Source organism: Cryptomeria japonica, chromosome 6 (genome assembly GCF_030272615.1).
Source record: "Cryptomeria japonica chromosome 6, Sugi_1.0, whole genome shotgun sequence".
NCBI classification, from domain to species: Eukaryota; Viridiplantae; Streptophyta; class Pinopsida; order Cupressales; family Cupressaceae; genus Cryptomeria; species Cryptomeria japonica.
In genome coordinates, this window is record NC_081410.1 from 40,446,734 (window position 1) to 40,468,428 (window position 21,695).

Consider the following 21,695-nt stretch of genomic DNA (forward strand, 5'->3'; position numbering starts at 1 on the left):
TGAATATTTGTTTATTTTAAATTATGATTCCAAATTTAAATTTAGCTTTTGAAAAGTTACATTTGAGTTGAATAATTAAATATTAGTTTTTTTTTTCAAATTTTAAAAATATTATTAAATTAAGCTTTAGAACTTCTCTTGTGAATTAAAATACTCTAATAATATAATATTTTTCATAATAATATAATAATAAAAATATAATATAATAATAAAATCATAATTAAATTTTCTTAAATATAAAATAGTCTCTATACAAAGATTATATGTATATACACTACCCAAAATTATATAAAATTATAGTTAAATATATATCATTTTTTATGCACCATCCAAATTATAATTAAAAGATACATTCCTTGAATGTTTTAAATTTTTTATTTTTTATTCCATGTATGTTAAGGGCAACGGTGATTACAAAATATAAAATTATAGTTAAATATATATCATTTTTTATACACCATCCAAATTATAATTAAAAATATATATTCCTTGTATGTTTTTTTAAAAAAATATTTTATTCCATGTATGTTAAGGGCAACGGTGATTACAAATAACTGTTTAAAAAATTAAATTGACAGGCAAGTTCGCCGTCAAATTTAGGCTATTTACTACAAACAGTGGCCAAAATAAATATTTTAAGAATTCCATTTCGCTTTCCAATCTTTCACCTTATACGTGGTTAAATAGAGAATACTTTTGAAGTGACGTTTTATTTCAAGCTGTCAATAATATTTATCCACGTAATGACACTTTTGTTTCTATCCCGAACATAAATGCACTGCGCAGATCTGATCGGCTAATCTACTGCTTCTTTTCACGGATCTGTGAGCAATTGAAGGAATTCTCCACACGTTATTTTGTTTTGATTAAGGTATGTAAAATTATTATCATTTTTTCAGAATGTTTTGAATTACGCAGCTGGAATTGTGATGGAAATAATTGATTTTAGTTTCACAAGCTAAATTTAAGCTTCAATGATGATATTCAATCAGGGGTTGAGCTTGGCTGATATCCAAAATGGATTTCTATAAAGTTTTGGATCAGACTGTCAGAGAAATGTGAGTTTTCTTCTCTTCTGGCATTGAACTTGAATGAATACTTTCATTATGCATGTATGGTAGGTTTAATACCGAATTCATGCAATGCTGCCTGATAATTGGCTGATCTGATGAAACGTCACTTAGATTTTAAATTACGGCAGCAGGTTTTTGGATTCCGTATTAACCCTGTTTTGAATCATTGTGAAATTAATTAGCTTAGAACACCAGTATTTTGGAATCTGCATTAACCTTGGGTAGATTAGGGTTGCATTGGTTTGGAATATGTATTAACCCTGGTTGTAGTCATTCTGAAATAATGTTATTTGTATTGAAATTGTTTTGACTGCAGAAAGAGAGAGGTGAATATTAAGGTTCTCAAAGTTCCTGAAATCGAACAGAAGGTTAGATTTCCTCTGATATTTTTCTTTTTCTTTTTCATGTAATTACTTGTTACTGACCTTGCAAAAGAGCTCTCTATCCAAACTTTATGTCTCTAGATCTGTTAGAATGCCCCTGATGTTGACCTTAGTAGGTGAGTTATAACACCTAAGATGCTTTAAACTAAATAAAGAGGAACGCACCTTCAAATGGTTTTTCTATGTAAACGGTGTGTCTTTAGACCTCCTGTAACAGTGCATCTAGTGTTGATTAGGGTCCGGAAAACTGGGATAAATTTACGCTTAACATGGCACTGACAAACTACGCAGGAACGCATAGTTAATCTCAGAACACCTTTAAGCTTACAAGCTACATATGTCCACCTGATCTTTTCTGTTGTGGCTTTCTTTAACATGGTCTATTCAATGTGAGGAGCTTGTGCAGCGGTACCTAAGCCAGGGTCAGTATTATACCTATATGAATCGCTGTGCCATTCCGCTATATTATGGTCGTTTGGATTTAAATTCAAATTAAAGGGAGATCACTGATAGAGAAGTTCAAAAATCAGGACAAACAACATTTAGGTTTCTTGTTATTGAGGAATGCCATTTGCTTGACGTGAAAAAAATAAAATAAAAAATAGATAGAGGATACCAATAAATGCCGATCGCTGTTACATAAATTACAAGAACCAGCCCTGCCAGTTGCTACTCAGGTAATTTTCTACTGTTGCAGACACATGGATTAGATGAAAATCGCTGCTGAGCTAGGAAGACCTGAGAGCGGGGAGCATAAGTAATCGAATGTGTATAAGCCCAGTTGTACATTATTTTTCTATTAAAACAGGGCTCCTGTAAATAACAAGGAAATGAGCCTACATAAAATTGCTGAAAATATGAACAGCTAAGAGTAGAAACACTCTTACAGGAAAATAAAAGCAATATACTGGTCCTACTCTGCCATGTTTTTACTGTTGCAAAAACTTGGCACTCACCACTGCTTAGCTAGGGTGACCTGAGAGTGGGGAGCATAAGTAGTTGAATGCATATAAGCCTATATGTACTTGTCTTTTTTTCTGCTTAAACAGAGATCCTGTAAATAACAAGGAAATGGGTTTATGTTGAAATAACGAAAATGTGAACAGCTAAGAGTAGAAATAATATTAGAAAATAAAGGCAATGTATGCTTGGATATTTTCCAGCTGTGGTTTGTATTTTGTTTTTAACACGCCCTCAGAAATGAGAATGTCATGGGGGCTGCAGTATGGGGATGGAATGATCCTTACCATTACCAGTGCCTAGGCCCCAACAGGGGACCATCCTTGGGATGCCCCTACAGAGCAGGAATGTACCCCCTTTGGTGGGATGTCCAGGTGTGCTTCAACTGTGCTGCGTTATCAGGACATCTGAGCAGCAAAAAGAAAAACCGGGACTTAATGTAAAAAAACCAATAGAAAAAACTTAAAAAAATCAACTCATTGGCATCCATTTTGCTATTGAAAAGCAAGAATGTAGCCAGGACTTATCAGGACATCTTTATAATATACACAGCCATTATTGAAACTTGGGGACCTATTAAAAAGAAGCAAGCTTGTGATCCCATTTTATTGGTGGTCAAAGTTTTATTTGAATGCCAAGTAGGAGCTTTGTTCTGTATCGAGCTTAATACTACTAAAGCATGGGAGGCTGCCGACAAGTCTCAACAAGATATCCTTACCCTATCCTTTTTTGAGGACATACATTGAACCTTTCAAACTTAATATTTTGCTAAACAAAGTCTTCAATGCATCTGCGATCTGGGAGGATCTACCAACAATGGTTCTTGTGGTAATCTGGAGATGATTTTCATGACTTATGGTAGGTTAACACTACTATGATTTGCAGTACACTAGAGCACCTCCTGGATGCTTGTGGTAACCCAAAGATCATCAATCCAGCTACAGATGCTGCACATACTCCAGTAGTGGTATAGGACATCCTCCACAAAATTGAGGTCTACAGTAAGTAGTAACTATACTTCTGCCAAACCTTTTGTGGTTTCTACCATGGCTTCAGCTGTTAAATTTAGAACCAGAAAAGCATAGAACCAATATTCTGAAACTCAAAATCACACAAGAACAAATTGCACAATTATTTATCCTGGGAAAACCCTCCACTTGAGGGTGAAAAACCCAGCCACACCAAAAACGATCCTTTATTGAATGCACAAATCTGAATACAATGTTCTCAAGCTTAATCAGGAGATAATCTAATCAGGATTGTTAACACTTAACAATCAACAGTAGAAGTCTTTTAACTGTTCAAGCAAAGCCTGCTAACTTCTACAATACATGCAACACATTATATGTTGGTTTTTGTAACTAGGTAGAAAAATAAAAGTTGAATTCTGATTGCCGAAGGCAACATTAGAATTCAACTTAAGTAATAGGGTTGGACCCATTCTTACTATGTGGCATGTGAATTAGTTATGTATTGTTCATTTGTAATGGGCTGGGCCCAATAACCACCATTTCCTAACGTGTGGACCCATAAATGTTCACACGCAACACATTATGTATTCCTCCACATGAAACGTGTGAAACACACACCTTAATGTAACGTGTGGACTTATTTGCATTTTATGTTGGCGCCAAAACAATAAATGGCCGACCTAAGGTCAGACCAAAATAAGGCGATGCCTCATATATATGCACATTCAATTGAAGGGAAAGAATCATCATTTTTGGTGCTGCAAAATACTTCTGCTGTAGTGCGAAATACTTCTGTTGGTGATGCGAAATACTACAGTCTGCTGCAAAGATAGCAAACAAGTTGAAGCCCTTGAATCACACACAAATCTGCTGTTATGAGATAAGTTTGTTTTCAGCTGATAATTGTGCCCTAGCTGGGTTGTTATTGTACTTACAATTCACTATAACATAATCAGATCTGAGGATCTGTTGTTGCTGGGTTTTTCCTCCAAGAGGGAGGTTTTCCCAGGGTATTTGCGTCTCTGTGTTCATTTTGTTTATCTCTATTTATCAGCAAACAATCTAATTAGGAGCTAATTCTAATTTCTGGGTTCTTATATTAATCTGAAAGGCTAATTTCAACATTATATATCTCACAGAGACTAGAAATAATGATTAACACATCAAGAAATGATCATATACAAAGTGACAGAAGCAGATACAGAGATTACTGAAGTAGATACTATAAAAACTCACAGACCCGATGATCACAGTTACAGATACAATATTGTCTCATCCAGACTTCTCTTGAATAATCACCACACTCTTGTTGTTTGTAACTAGGCTAAGAAAAAAGGGGGATTCAGGTTGCCTAAGGCAACATCCAAATCCCTAAAGGGCTGGGCCCTTTTGCCAAAGGGTAACGTGTAGAGCTGGACCCTTCACACCAAAGAAGATAGCGTGTTCCTAGATAGGGCCAGCCCTATAATGAATACGCCACACTCATGAAGTCCTAAATCAAATTGGCACCAAAATATATATTTAAAGCCGACTTCAAAGGGTATATGCACCATATAAATAAAGGCTATTTGGCAAGTTTAAAAACTATCATTCATTCATGCTCTTAGCAAAATTCATCTGCCTCTTGGTGTGCGAAAATAATTAGTGAACTTGGCGAATTTATCCAAGGAAGATATAGCGAATTTTGGTGCACCTTATTGTTGTTAGATGGTGCATTAAAGTGCAGACCTGAGAGACTCATACATGCACACATGAAGCAAACTTGAAAGTGCAGATTCAGTTGTAATGAAAGAGCAGACCTGGTGAATATAGAAGTGCAAACCTGGTGTATTAAAAGGGGCAGATCTGATTCATTCAAGTGTGCAGTTTGAAGATCCCAGATCTGAGTCCCATGATTTGAGCTAAGTATTGTATTGTTGCAATTCAGAATTGAATACATAATCAGACCTGTGGGTCTTTAGTGCTGGGTTTTTCCTCCTTGGAGGTTTTCCTAGGGTAATTGAGTTGGTCTCTTGTGCACTTGTTTTCTTTCTTTCGTTTACTTGCATATCATTTACTTAATGTTAATCTGAAATTAAATACTGAAAGTCTGATTGCTGGTCTGAGACACAAAAATTTACATGGTATCAGAGCTAAGGTTTTACTAACTTCAGATTTCAGTAAATTATTTGGTTGCATCTAGTTGCAGTTACAACCATAGTTCCAGGACTCGCCAGCGCTCGCCGAGTGACCCTAGCCGAGTCTTAGGGACTTGTGACTCTCTAGGACTCGCTATAGGCAAAAATCACTAGAAATTGTTTTTTTTTTGCCGAGTTTTGCCGATTTTTTTGAGTCCTGTCGATTTTTTGCCGAGTCCCGAGTTGGGTCAGCCTTGCCGAGTCCGAGTCTCGTTTCTATGGTTACAACCCACGCCATTCCATGTTCTGTCAACATAAAGATCGACATGTTCATTGTCTTAATCGAACCTCTTGCGAGATAAAATGAATTCTGATAATGATAGAAGACACTCCCGACTAGATCGTTGCCAGCAAGCACGAAACTCCCATACGAGCTTGAAACACGACGACGCTAGCAATTCAATGTGGACGGTGACGGTTATCATAGAGAGCCGTTTTACCTTCAATTATCTTTGAAGCATCAAAGACAAAAAAACATGAGAAACCATAGAAAATAGAACCGAACAGCAAGGCTCATGAAAGAAGCAGAAGAATGAAGTAATGGCTCAACATAGCCGAACTGAGAAAGCTTGAGAACACAGTAATCATCAACAAGGAGTTTGCACAACCATCGCAGGTGTAATGATGTCTCCTGCTGCTACAAAACATTAACACTCCCTCTTAGCAAAGGAGATATCATTTACAGATTTTCAAGTCATGAAGTCTCTCAACATGACAAACACAATGGCTACACCCATATGTGTAAAAAACAAACTCTATCACGGATTCTCTCAACGTGATAGCATCATGGATTCACTCAACATGATGTTCACAATGCTACTCCCATGTGTGAAATAAACATAAGCTCTCATCACATCCTCACTCAACGTGATGTTGTCATGGAGTCTCTCAACATGACATCCACTATGGCTACTCCCATGAGTGGAAAGAGCAACAAGGGCTTTCACCTCAAATTTCTTTGTCATAGAAAAAAATGCACTACAAGGGCTTTCACCTCAAATTTCTCCATCTTAGAGAAAAATGCATTACAAGGGCTTTCACCTCAAATTTCTTCGTCACAGAGAAAAATGTATTACAACATGAAATGAGGATCACTGAAGCTGAGACTCTCTCTCAACAAGAGCATCATTCTCCACAATACCAAGCTTATCTCGAAAATAAGAAATCTTCACTCTAGGAAGTGGCTTGGTGAGAATATCAGCTGTTTGCTCATCCGTGCAAATGTACTTGAGCTCAATTGCTTTCCTTTGAACCATATCTCTTAAATAATGATACTTGATCTCCACATGCTTGGTTCTATCATGAAAAACAAGATTAATTGAAAGCTTCACACTGCTTTGGTTGTCACAAAGAATCACAGTTGGTTCCAAAGGCTGCCCAAACAGTCCTACAAGAAGGTTTTGAAGCCACATTGCTTCTCGTGCTGCCACACAAGCTGCAACATATTCAGCTTTTGCTGTACTTTGAGCCACACATGACTGTTTCCTGCTGCACCAGGAAATCATAGCTGAACCTAAGCTGAAACAACAACGGGAAGTGCTCTTCCTGTCAGGCACACACCTTGCCCAATCTGAATCAGAAAAACCTTGCAAGTTCAGACCTTCACAAGAAGTATATTTCAGACCATATGCCACTATACCATGCACATATCTCAATATATGCTTAGCTGCAACAAGATGAATTTGTCTAGGCTCACACATGAACAGACTGAGAGTGTTAACAACATAACATATATCAGGCCTCGTATTGACTAAATACATCAATGATCCAATCAATTGCCTATACATAGTGGGATCAACTAAATCTGAACTAGCTGCAACCTCATGTAACTTTTTCAGATTTGCTTCCATAGGAGTTGACATAGACTTGCAATCTAACATACCAAATCTTTTCAAAATGTCAATAGCATATTTCCCTTGACCCAGGCTAAACTCATTTGGTCTTTTGCCACACTTCTAATCCAAGGAAGTAGTGCATAAGACCGAGATCTTTCATCTCGAATTCAAAAGCTAACTCTTTCTTACATTTAGCAATGAGATCATCCTCTCCAATAAGAAATAGATCATCAACATAAAGAACTAAAATTAATGCTTTATCATCAATAACCTTGAAGTAGAGATTTGGATCTGCATCATTTTTGAGGAAGCCCAAGCTCAATAAATAATGATCAATTCTTTCATACCATGCACGCGAAGCTTGCTTAAGGCCATACAAAGCCTTTTTCAATCTGCATACATGTGATTCCTTCGCATGAATCACAAAACCATTTGGCTGCTCAATAAATACCTCTTCTTCAATTACACCATTCAAGAATGCCGTCTTTATGTCCATTTGATGTAGTTTCCATCCTTTAACTTCTGCAATAGCAATGATAGTTCTGATAGAAGTGTACCGAGCTATAGGAGCAAATGTCTCCTCATAATCTATACCTTTTTTTTGAGAAAAACCTTTAGCTACAAATCTAGCTTTATACTTTTCAACACTTCCATCAGCTACATGTTTAGTTTTGAACAACCACTTAGAAGAAACAACAGATTTACCTTTAGGCCTAGGAACAATATTCCATACATCATTCTTGATAATGGATTGATACTCCTCCATCATGGCATCTCTCTATACTTGCTGATTCGAAGCCTCCTCAAAAGTTGAAGGTTCGGATTCAATAATGTGACTCATCAAGGCAACATAACCTACAAACTTATGAGGTCTCTTACTTTCTCTAGCAATAGACCACGAGGAGCTGCATATTTTTCAGCCTTTTGCATAGTATGCCTGGCCCACAAAGGTCTCTTCTTGTCACATGAAACATTACTTGGTCCAGCAGTGGTATCTATAGGATCGACAAGATCAATAGGATCTTCTAATTTAGGAGTCTCTGTCTGAATCTCAAAAGGGGAATCAGGGGCAGCAATATCCATATCTTGAGAAATCTCATGGTCTTCTCTATCAATTTGCATAGTATGCCTGGCCCACAAAGGTCTCTTCTTGTCACATGAAACATTACTTGGTCCAGCAGTGGTATCTATAGGATCGACAAGATCAATAGGATCTTCTAATTTAGGAGTCTCTGTCTGAATCTCAAAAGGGGAATCAGGGGCAGCAATATCCATATCTTGAGAAATCTCATGGTCTTCTCTATCAATTTGCATAGTATGCCTGGCCCACAAAGGTCTCTTCTTGTCACATGAAACATTACTTGGTCCAGCAGTGGTATCTATAGGATCGACAAGATCAATAGGATCTTCTAATTTAGGAGTCTCTGTCTGAATCTCAAAAGGGGAATCAGGGGCAGCAATATCCATATCTTGAGAAATCTCATTGTCTTCTCTATCAATTTCCATAGAAGTCTCTTTAGATCTTTTGCAAGATACATCTTCTTCAAATAAAACATCTTGTCATGTCCCCCTAATAAACTTTAAAAGGAAAGTATAAAAATGTATTAATTATTTTATATAAATTTTTTCCCTTCATTTATATAAATAATTAATACTTACAATGATGTCTTTAATTTTATTTCACTCCGTAACTAGTCCTAACTAGTACGAGATTCCTAACTAAATTGTGTTAATAAAAGGATGTTCGCATCCGAGAGTAAGGAGGCGATTTTATCAAACAATATTTGGAGACGAGAATTTCATCTTTTTGTTTGGCGGACTGCAAATAGACTTCAACCTCCTTTCGTCAGTGAAGATTGACCTATTGGTGGCAACGTGATAGCACAAACGGTGGATGGCAACGTGGTGGAAGCCGTGCGGGTATTTTATCGTGGAATGCCGCGAGACCAGAATATAATCTACATAATCCTTAAGAACATAACAGGTGCGGATGTCAGACACGGAGATCAGAGCATACTCTTCATATTTCTTATGAACGTATCGGGAGTGATCGACAGTTGCAGAGATGGTAATCTTCATATTCCTTATGATCGAATAAGAAGTGTTCAGAGACCAGTTGATTTATTAATGCTTGTATCGGGGTGTTCATTCTGGACGAGGAGACGGAGAATATGACAGTGTTCCACGGATGGTGGGGACGGGGAGACGGGGGGACGTGGGGACGGGCTTCGGGGACGGGGGGACAAAGGGAAAAAGTTTCGGGGACGGGTTTCGGGGACGGGGGGACTTGGGCCTGGGAGGGGGAAACGCGTTTTCGTGGAACACTGGAATATGATCATTTTGTAATAAATAGCAAGAAGGCCGATACCGGGAACATTATCTTGTGAGGAGTAAAAATAATACACAGCGGCATTGCGTGAAGGATGGCGATCAAGACACAATGACTGACGCGAGAGGATTATAACTATCTCGCAGTGACCGGGGACCAACCTTGGCGGACTAATCCGTAAGATTAAACAGAGACAATTCCGAGGGAAGCAGTGGTACGTGGTCGGGGCAGAGGCCTCACACACGGTCAGCCAGGGAGCGAACGTTGACATTACCGGAGGGCCACAGGCAACAAGTTGGCATTGACGACATCGCAATTTAGAAGGTGCACCCTGAAAAGCTTAACCAACTGATATTGAATTTGTATAAAAATTGTTCAATCTTACTATGTTGAATAACAAGTACAGAGGTTAAATTGATACTGTAAGAGTATATTAAAGAATTTCATAGGCATGACAAGAATCAATTGGCTAAACTACATAGTGTAGACACCTAAAATTGTCATGTCTAATTAAATAAATATTTTATTTATTTAATTACTTTAGCTTAATTCTTCTATTAATTAAATAAATCTTTATTTATTTAATTAATTCATTTATCCTCTTCTAGCCTTATTTCTCATTTAAATAAATACAGTTATTTATTTAAATTATCCCTTTCCTAAATTAAATAAATATTTTATTTATTTAATTGCCCTACTTCTTCTATTAATTAAATAAATCTTTATTTATTTAATTAATTCATTAACCTTTTCTACACATGACACATGTCATTCATCTCTTATTTCCTACACTACCTACCCCTTTCATTATTTTGGTATTTCTTATACCTACCCTCTAATCCTAGCCGACCTCTCTTTTTACACCTCTCAATCTTAACCCTCCATTTTCTATTGTGTCTTCTATTTAAGGAGATGCTTTCTTCATTACCAGAACCCTAATGACTAATTTTGGAGGACTTGGCTACACTACGATCCTACTTGCAACCACATTCCGTTCTTTGTTGAGCTCTTGTGCATACAAAAATCTGAGAGCAAGCATATCAAACAAGATCAATGGAGATAGGAAGAATGGAGATCAAAAACCCTAGTGGACATGTGATGGTATAATCTTTTTGATTTTTTGAGTTATTTTGCATTGTCTTAGGTTATCTTCATATGTTATGGTGGATCTTTGTTCATTGTTAGGCTAGGGTTTGGTGGTTGAATCCATTTTAGTCTTTCAATATTGTTGTTTATTGCTATCCATTTTCACCATATACATTTTGGCACGCCCGGTGGGACTCTTGTCCCTTTTGCATTTAACATTTTGTTGCAGATTTTGCATTTTTGAAGTTGCAGATCGGACGATTTCGACGACATTTTAGGTTTTTTTTTTTCGCGTCTGCGAGTGTTCGGATCGCGTTTTTGTATTTCAGAGGCGTCTGTGACATCTTTTATCGCGTCTGTGTTTCTGTCATTTTCTATTTTTGCAGGTTTCCGAAAGTCGCGTCTGTGATCCCGAATCGCGTCTGTGAACCCTCTGATCGCGTCTGAAGAATAAAAAGGCGTCTGTGTTCTGAAATCACGTCTGCGAATCACAGAGCCGCGTCTGTGTCGGATAGACGCGTCTGTGTCTGGTATAACAGCGTCTGTGCATTCTGTTTTGCAAAAAAATTTTTTTTTTTTTTTTTTCAAGTTTTTCGATTCGGGTTTTCGGATTTTGTACTTAGGGTTTCAGATCTGGTTTATTTTTGGCTAACCTTTGCAGATCTAGCTAACCTGGTTTGTGCAGCTTGCTTTGGAGGCAAATACGTTTTTGTTGAAGGCCCCTTTTCACAAAGTCTTTTTGGGTTTTCTTAAAATTTACCTAACTCGTGTGCTTGCAGGAAGGGGTTATCATTTGAAACAACCCAAACTACTAACAATTTTGTTGCAGGGCCTTAGCTAGGGTTTTGTAATTTTATTTGTGTGCCTTGTCTTCATAGCTTAGCAAACACTTCAATTGGTGCACTAAAATTGAACCATTGTCTTTTGTGTCTTGAGCAATAGGCTCTTTTTGTTTATTCTTTAGAGGGCCTGTCTTCCCGTGTGGTCATTAGGACTACTAGTGAGAAGAGAACGACCCAAGTGGTAGCGAGGAAAACCCACCTCATCCAAACCACTATAATCAAATGTATTCATGGTGAAAACTATGAATAACGTGTGCTGATTAGTTCATACCGACACTATGTCTCCCCATAAACCCGTTTGATCAAATTTATTTGATCATTTGTAGGGCGTAACCCCTACCGGCTGGGAGCCTTCTGTATTTACAGAGCTGAAAGTGCCGCATGTATGGCCACACGAGCGGATGCCCTTACTAGCACCTCATTGTTTTAGATGCCCAAATCCTTCTAGTTGTTGAGGCAAGAGGTCGGACCTCTGGTAGCGGCCCACACACATACGGTTCTTAGTAGAGATACAAAGTTCGCCATGGGGAGTTTTCATGGGGACTGATGCTTGGCTGACCCGAGAAGTGAGTGCCGAGGGTGGAGCCAGTGAGGTCAAGCATCTAAGTATCCGCTCTGAATAGCGTAGCCTCGGGGGTAAAACCCCATGTGGGATCAACAATTATTGTCCTGGCCAGCCATAAGAATTGTGCTTGACTTATGATAAACACTCAAACAATCAAGACAAAACAGCAAAACATTGTGTCTTTTGTGTTTTCAAGTGTATGCAAAAACTTTTTACATCAAACAACACACTTTTTTGGAGTCTAAACAGTCTGCAAACATTGGGTCATCAACACTGTGTCCTCTTGTCACGAAAAACAGTCGAAAAATCAGATTTGGTCACAGCAAAACAAATTCACAGATAGGAAAGATTGCACTAAGGTTACAGAAACGCGTCTGTGTCTGTTAAAACCGCGTCTGTGTCTGATAAACGCGTCTGTGAAGTACAGAATAGCGTCTGTGTTTTTATCAGCGTCTGTGTCGAACAGAGACACGTCTGTGTCTGGAAATAGCGTCTGTGAAGTATACAGGCGCGTCTGTGTCCGCAATTGCAAAAATCTGTCAGTCTTAGCAAACATCAACAGGAAATCTCAGAATCACGTTTGTGTCAAACAGAATAGCGTCTGTGTCTTAAAACCGCGTCTGTGAAGTATACAGAGGCGTCTGTGTCAGGATTTGAAAAAAGTCTAACAGTCAAGCAAACAAAGAAATCAGTTTCGGCACACTTGAGCTTCCTAGGTTATCTCTTCAGGTTCATCTAGCATTCAGCCTGTTCTAAGGTCTTACACAGTCCATCATTGCTTCATACCTCATACTTGAGTCAAAAAGTCACTTGCTTGTCCTCACTATACTTTGTCAACACACTACATACTACAACACTTTGCTAAGTGATCCCTCATCAAGGTTTCTTACCTTTGGGTCTCATTTGGTCTTACTTAGAGTCAAGGTCAGCTTACCTCATCAAGAGAAACTATCCTCTCTTTGGAAGTCACACCTACTCTACAACATACATACTTGGTCTTACACTTTGGACATTGCAAGTAAACTTCAGATTCATTTACACTCCATACAACTCTTGGTCTTACATACCCTTGTCATTTTCGTCTAAGTCTCTCACATATTGGTCTAACACCTAGTTCATGGTTGAAACCCGTCTTCAAAAATCTAGGAGAAAAGCTAAAGAAGCTCAAGGACCCGTAAACATGAGTTCTTATGAGTATGACAATGATGTCTTCTACAATCCTGAGCACACTACATTACCAGACATGAATGTTTATAGACACAATTCAAATATGGAAAGCGCAAACGCTATACACAACGCTACACACAATGATAATGTGGACAATTCTTCAATACTATCAGCAGACATACAAGAATCTATAATGGATCCTCAATTCAATAGATTGGTTGAAGAGATAATGAGGAGGGATCGTCAATACTTTCTAAACATGATGGCACAAAGTGGAGCTAAGATACCACATGATTTTGACTTATCTCAACTTATGGAAAGTCGACCTTCACAACAAACTCAACCAAATAGTGGAAGACCAAATAATATGATGCCGGAGTCACCATCAGTTTTGCTTCAGAAACCAGCAATCCCACATACACAAGCTCAAATGCACGATACTTACACTCAAAGACCATCATGGAGGCCTTATGTTCAAACACATGCTCAAGATATGGGTCAACCAAGACAAATGGATACTCAAGGACTTCCTCAAAATTTTGACACAAGAAGACCTCATGCCAAAATTGGGGGCAACACAATGGAAAATGAAAGGCCCATTGAATATGGTTTATATACACAAAACAGATATGGGGTTCCTCAACAAGAAATTATGCCAAGTGCTCCATACATGTCGCAACAATATAGACCTCCATATGGACATGTCTACGATCAGTATCATCCATACATGCAACAAGCTCCTCCTCAAATGGGTGTTTCAAACATGGGATATGCTACAAGAAATCCATCTCCTCCCAAAAATAATTTGGAGCAACAAATTAGAGATCTACAAAAGAAAGTGGAAGACATGGGCACATCAAAACCCACATATACTATGAGAGATATATGCCCTTATCCCTTTGATAAGAGCATTCCAATGCCTCCGTTTCCTCCGCACTTTGCAACACCGAAATTTGACAAATATAGAGGGAGAGGAGATCCCAAGGCACACATAAGACAATTCTTCACAGCTTGCATTGAGGTAGCGGCAGAAGAAACATACTTAATGAGGTTGTTCCCACAGAGCTTAGGAGATCAAGCGATGGAATGGTTTTCTCAATTACCTCCTGGTATTAAGTCATGGGGTGACTTGGCAGAGGCATTCATTCAACATTTCTCTTACAACATTGAAACAGATGTCTCAGTTACTACCTTGTGCAATACGAAACAAAAAGAAGGAGAATCTTTTGCGTCATTTTTGCAAAGATGGAGGAACTTAGCTAGCAGATGCTCTTGTGAAATCCCGCAAAAACAAATGGTGGAAATGTTCACACAAAATGTTAACAAGGCTATTGGTTATGATCTCAGAAAAGCTTGTTTGTCTACATTCAAGGATGTCATTGAAAAGGGCCTAGCAACAGAAAGAGTCTTAATTGAACAAGGAGTTATCAAACTATTCAAAGAAAACAAAGAGGACTTTAAGGGAAAAGACAAACCAAAGTTTTGGAACAAGAACAAGAACACAGTTAATGATGGTGTTGTTGATGCCAATACAGTGAGACCAAAGTTCATCTTTTCTGGATCAAATTCTACCAACAATCAAGTGAACAATCAAACAGCTTCCAAACCACGAAGGAAGTACACTCCATTGGGAGAACCACTTGAATCAGTATTCAAAAAGCTTGTAGCAAACAAAGTGATCACGGTCCCAGATTTTCCTCCATATGAACCAAAGGTAAAACCGAATTGGTGGAATGATGATGAATATTGTGAATTTCATAAGAGCAAGGGTCACAAGACAAGTAATTGCCATCGATTGAAAAACATTGTACAAGATCTCATTGACAGAGGAGATATTGAGATTGAGGGACATTCATCTAACCAAGAGCATGAGGTGTTTAAGGAACCATTCCCAAAACATGACAAGGGAAAAGGCAAAGTCACAGATGATCAAGCCAATTACACCAGAACATCTTACAATTATGATTCCACTATTAATCACATCTCAATGGACAATCATATTTCTACCATTACTATCAAAAATAAAAATCCTGAGAATCCTCCTCAGCGACCTAAAATTGTCCTAAAAGGTGTGGGATCTTCATCCGAAGCTACCTCTGAATGTCATGTTACAACCCGTCGAGGTAAGATCACATTGCCAGGAACCTCTTCTAAGAATACCAATCTTCCGTCAACTAAGCCTGAGTACGATCTTGTAGAGCAATTAGGGAAAACACCCGCACTCATCTCTATTCTTGAGCTCTTACGTATATCTCCTGCACATAAAGCTGTCCTTGACAAAACCTTGAGAGATACTGCTGTCCCTACGGATCTAAACGTGGATCAGTTTCAAGCCATGGTGGGATACCTATCCGTTCCACACTCCCTCACATTTACAGAAGCCGATGACGCCTCCATAAGTCAGCCTCACAATGCACCTCTACATATTGAAGCCTTCATACATAAACACCGAATAAAACGAGTCCTGATAGATGGAGGAGCAGGTCTTAATATTTGTACATTGAGCACCATCAGACAATTGGGATATTCTGACAAAGCTGTGAATGCTACAAACCAAATCACTATTAAGGCTTATGATGATGAAGAGCGCTCGTCCAAGGGCACGGTCATCTTACCACTCAGAATAGGGCCAGTAACAAAGGACGTGATTTGTCAAGTCCTGGATCTAGACCTCACGTATAACATATTGCTAGGACGTCCATGGATTCATGAAATGAGAGCGGTCCCATCAACATACCATCAGTGCATAAAATTTCCTCATAATGGAGTCGAGGTAACGGTCAATGGTGATCCAAATCCATTCATATATTGCAATAACTTGAGATCACATACTGAGATTATCATTCCCAGCAATCGTGAGGCTACTCCTTCTTCAGCATATATTGATCCTGAGTCATTAAAGCCCTCGACATCCAAACAAGGTGAACTTAGAGCCAAGTTTCAAGACAAAGGCATGGGAGAATACACTCTGAATCAAACAATGTTCTTACGACAAGTCATGAACTCCCCCAAGGAATATGGGCGACCACATCCAAATAAGCAAATCTCCATCATGCTCCTCAAATGGGATCCTACCGTCTTTCAAAAATGGGGCGAACTAGAGGAAGAAAGTTTATATAAAATGCTATATAAGGACGCTGGAGATGATACACATGATCAAATTATAATACCCTGTGAAAACTATGGTAAAGGTTTCAAAATTCTGCAGAGATTCGGGTATGATGGAAAAAGTCCTCTCGGACTACGCAAAGAAGGTGTCATGGAGCCTCTACAACCTGAGCTAACTACAAGAAGGGAACGCTCTAAGGGGCTTGGTTTTCTAAACCCCAAGATTCAACACAAGAAAACAAAACAGATATGGCGAGTCAAAGTGGCTGAAGTTCAACAAGAGGATAATTATTCCACAGACTCCAATAAGTGGGAATGGGGTTCAGACAAATCCTCCAGCGATTATGAACTTAATGAGACATTTAGAGAGCCAGATGAACCTACAGAGGAGGAGGAGTTTTACAAGAAATTCAGAGTTGGTCAAGAACCGACCCATAAGGATCCCGCACAAGCTTCGTTTCAGGGCCCTAGGTCAGGATCACATAGGATGAGGACACCTGTCCCTGAGGGTGCTACTAGTGATGATAATTTGGACTCACTCACGATCGACACTGATGAGGAGAGTGCCATTGACGACCTCGATGACTACCTTGACATACCTGAATATAACCACATCTTCACTATTAGCCTTGCGGATTCTAAAAACACTAAAGACCTTCCCCTCGTTCACCCCCAACTCATTGACTGGGATCAGGATGGACCACCACAGATCGATACATTTCAAAATGACGAAGCTATCGTGGATTATCTTGGCATTCGCGATGATCTTCCTCTTGGAGACCATAAAGCAGGATACGCCATAGAGCTAAATAACATGGCATACTTTGGTGAGGGTGTCGGGCCTTCTAGTCGCAAAAATGTGAAAATAAAGACAAAACAAGGGTCTTACGGCGAAAACCACACTGTGGCGCTCTCTGACTCTAAAAAAGTAAAAAGAAAGGACGTATCTGAGGGTGAAAACCTCTCTGAGGCGCCCGAAGATGGAAGGCTTGACATTCTCCCAACATCATACGAGGAAAAATCATCCATGTTGGTAGAGGAGACTATAAAGACAAACATTGGTACAGCCGAGGTTCCACACAACATATTTTTGGCTCAATCATTGACAGAGGCCGAGAAAGCAAGGTTCATAAGCTTCTTTAAGGCACGACAAGTCAACTTCGCATGGTCTTATGCTGATATGCCTGGACTAGACCCCGACTTAGTAATGCATCATTTAACAGTCAAACCGGGGGCAAAACCAGTAAAACAGAAATTGAGAAAAATGCATCCACAGGTGGCATTATTAGTCAAGGCAGAGCTGGAGAAATTACTAGATGTCGGATTCATACGCCCAATTGATTATCCTGAATGGATTTCCAACTTAGTGCCTGTTAGCAAACCAGATCGCAGCATCCGAATATGTACAGACTTCAGGGATATCAACAAGGCTTGTCCGAAGGATGATTTCCCATTACCAAACATTGATTTAATTGTTGATCTCACAGCAGGCCATGAGATGTTATCTTTAATGGACGGATTCTCTGGATATAATCAGATCAGGATTGCACCTGAAGATCAACATAAAACATCATTCACTTGTCCATGGGGAACCTTCTGCTGGAATGTCATGCCCTTTGGGCTGAAAAATGCAGGTGCCACGTATCAACGAGCCATGACGACTATCTTCCATGATCTCATGCATGTAAAGGTGGAAGATTATGTCGACGACCTTTTGGTTAAATCAATAGACAGAAATACACACTTGGACATACTTTCAGTTGCTTTTGATAGGCTGGAAAAATACAAGGTAAGATTAAATCCAAAGAAATGTGTCTTTGGAGTAACCTCCGGGAAGCTCCTAGGATTCATTGTGTCTAAAAGAGGAATAGAAGCGGATCCAGCAAAAGTCAAGGCTATCTTGGACATGCCGCCACCCAAGAATATCAGTCAACTTCGGTCTTTACAAGGGAGACTCCAGTCCATACGAAGATTCATAGCACAACTTGCAGATAAGTGTAATCCTTTCCAGCACCTGCTACACAAAAACATTAAGTTCAAATGGGACGAGAACTGTCAACAGGCTTTTCAGACACTTAAAGACTATCTTTTGAACCCGCCAGTTTTGATGCCACCAATTCCGAATCAACCATTGCTACTTTACATATCAGCTACTCCAACAGCACTGGGGGCACTACTAGCACAGCAAATACCTGACGGCAAGGAAAAAGCAGTCTACTATATCAGTCGCACATTAGTGGGATATGAGCTAAACTACACACCAATTGAGCGTGCATGTCTCGCTGTGGTCTTCGCTTCACAAAAATTACGACATTATATGCTCACTCACAAGACCAAGTTGATTGCCAGAATTGATCCACTAAAATATCTGCTCAACAAAGCTACACTTACTGGGCGACTGGCCAAGTGGGTAATGATTTTGAGTGAATTCGACATTGAATACGTGGACAGAAAAGCAATCAAAGGACAAGCCATTGCAGATCAACTGGCAGATGCTCCCATGATAGATGATGTTCCTCTACAGTCAGAATTTCTAGATGAGTCCATTCTAACAATATCACCTGCAAAGCTATGGCAACTATACTTTGATGGCTCATACACACAGCACGGGGCAGGAGCGGGTATACTCTTTATAACTCCCCAAGGCGATTCTATACCAAAGTCATACCGCTTATCATTTCCTTGCACCAACAATATAGCGGAATACGAGGCATTAACAACAGGGTTAAGAATTGCAGTTCAGTGGAAGATCCAGGAACTTCGTGTTTTTGGCGATTCTCAACTTGTCATCCGTCAAGCAACTGATGATTATCAAACAAAAGATGAAAAGCTAATGCCTTACAAACAACTGGTAGATGATCTGAAACAACACTTTGCAAAGATAGAGTTCGAGCAGATACCAAGAGAACAGAATCGCGCTGCTGATGCCATGGCTACAATTGCTTCACTCATTGACCTACCACAAAATGAGACCTGTTATGAGTTCCTGGTTGACAACCTGCTGATTCCGTCATATGAGATCACTCTCACGGAAATGATATGTGTTGTTGGTCTTGAATCCCAGTTATATGGTTCCATATTCACATACCTTCGCGACAACATTTTACCTCCCGATTTATCGAACAACCAACGTCGCACTTTCATCCGCCAATCCTCCCGATACGTTATCCTAGCTGATATCCTATACCGACGAGGTCTAGATGGCACCCTCCTTAGATGTTTAGAGAGTGACGAAGCTCAGATTGCGTTACGAGAAGTGCACGAAGGGATATGTGGTCCGCATACTAGTGGTCCTACCTTGGCCAAGAAACTCATCAGGACTGGATACTACTGGCCTACTATGGAAAAAGATGCATATCAGTTTGTCAAGAAGTGTAAGCAGTGTCAAATTCATGGAGACCTCATACACGCACCAGCACAAGAACTACAGCCACTTGCATCTCCTTGGCCCTTTTGTCAGTGGGGACTCGATCTCATAGGCAAGATTCACCCTCCTTCTTCCAACGGACATAAATTCATTATCACAGCCACAGAGTATTTCACAAAGTGGATTGAAGCTGTGCCTCTCACGCAAGTTACTGGGAAACAAATCGCTACTTTCATCCTGAACTACATCATTTGCCGATACGGGATTCCTACTTCCATTATTACCGACAACGGGCGTCCTTTCAAGAATCAGGATGTTCGTGAACTCTGTGAGCGATTCCATATCTCTCATCGTTTCTCCACACCATATTACCCCCAAGGTAATGGCCAAGCTGAGGCGTCTAACAAAACAATTCTCAAAATACTTAAAAAGACAGTCGACGACGCTGGCCGTAACTGGCATGTCCAACTCAATCCCGCACTTTGGGCCTATCGTACCAGTGTCCGCACACCTACAGGAGCTACACCTTACTCACTTGTCTATGGTGCTGAAGCCATCTTGCCTATTGAGGTCGAGTTACCTTCTTTACGGGTCTCCTTGAGAAACATAATCAACGATGAAGACTACAGGGTCTCTCGCTTACAAGAACTAGAACTGTTGGAGGAACGACGACACACTGCTTTTAATCATCTCAAGGCTTACCAACAACGAATGAGTCGCAGTTATAATCACAAGGTCAAGCCTCGCACATTTGAGGTAGGTGACTTAGTCCTCAGAGAGAACCCCAAGAATCAGCAAGATAGAGAAAAGAAGGGCAAATTTGAACCCAACTGGCTTGGTCCTTACATCATCACAGCAGCATATGGATCTGGGGCATATCAGCTCTCAACTACAGAAGGTGAATCTTTGGAGGATCCTATCAACAGCATGCACCTTCGCAGGTTCTACACATAAGCTCTTTTTGAGTATCCTAATGCAAAAATACAAAAAAAATCAAAAAAAATTCAAAAATACAAAAAAAAAATTATAAAACGAAAAAATTGTTACTTGGTGAAAACCTGGCAAACAGGCGCCTTGTGACAACAAAAAAATTGCAAAATCCAAAAAAGTAAAGAGAAATAATTTCGTCCAACGGTGAAAACCACTTCGGTGGCGCCCTGGGCAAGTACCATGGTGAAAACTGGGTCACCAGCGCCATGCGTAGGGACTTTGCTCCTCCCTCTTTCAGGATTCCCTTTCATTCTTTCACTTCGCACACAATCACGACCAATTCACCCACAATAAACTTACCCATTCCCATCATGGCTTGTTATTGATCTACCCGAGATTGGTTAGCCATTCATAATAAACCCTCCCTTTTCACTCTCTTTCCATCCATAATAAATCAGATCCTATCTGTGACTACGGCCAATTCCTGCGTCTAGTAATGGGTGTGGAACTGAGAACATCACATGTTTCGAGGAATACAGTTTCTTTCAGCTCTCTTCAGTCTATCCGCGCACAATTCGCAATAAAGCAACATTTTGCATCACAGATCCGCAATAAAGTTCCATCTTCTCCACAATAAGGTATCAGTTTCATGGATTCAGTCAGTTTCCAAGGAAACACAGCAGCAACAATGGGCTTCAACAAAATCAAATCTTTTAACAGACTCAGACAACATATGGTTCAGTGCTATCTATCCTTTTTGTGAAAGTAAACATTGTGACCACAATCAAAATTTGACTTAAACAAGTGACAAGAGACACAAACTTGAGGACTACAGTGGATGTTGGTGTCGAGTCTTGGTTTTCTTTTGGTTTTATCTTTTTGGTGACATGTCTTTTAGCTTT

General features: G+C 39.4%; 1 protein-coding gene across 1 annotated transcript in view; it reads left to right on the top strand.

The window, feature by feature from the left end:
- Window positions 1–665: 665 nt before the first annotated feature.
- The window catches only part of LOC131072132 (clathrin interactor EPSIN 2), a 66,103-nt gene continuing 45,073 nt past the window's right edge, over window positions 666–21,695 (top strand). The window contains exons 1-3 of the mRNA XM_058008199.2: window positions 666–871; window positions 993–1,058; window positions 1,390–1,441. Coding sequence (XP_057864182.2) covers window positions 1,018–1,058; window positions 1,390–1,441 — 93 coding nt within the window. The 5' untranslated portion in view covers window positions 666–871; window positions 993–1,017. The remainder of the gene's footprint in view (window positions 872–992; window positions 1,059–1,389; window positions 1,442–21,695) is intronic.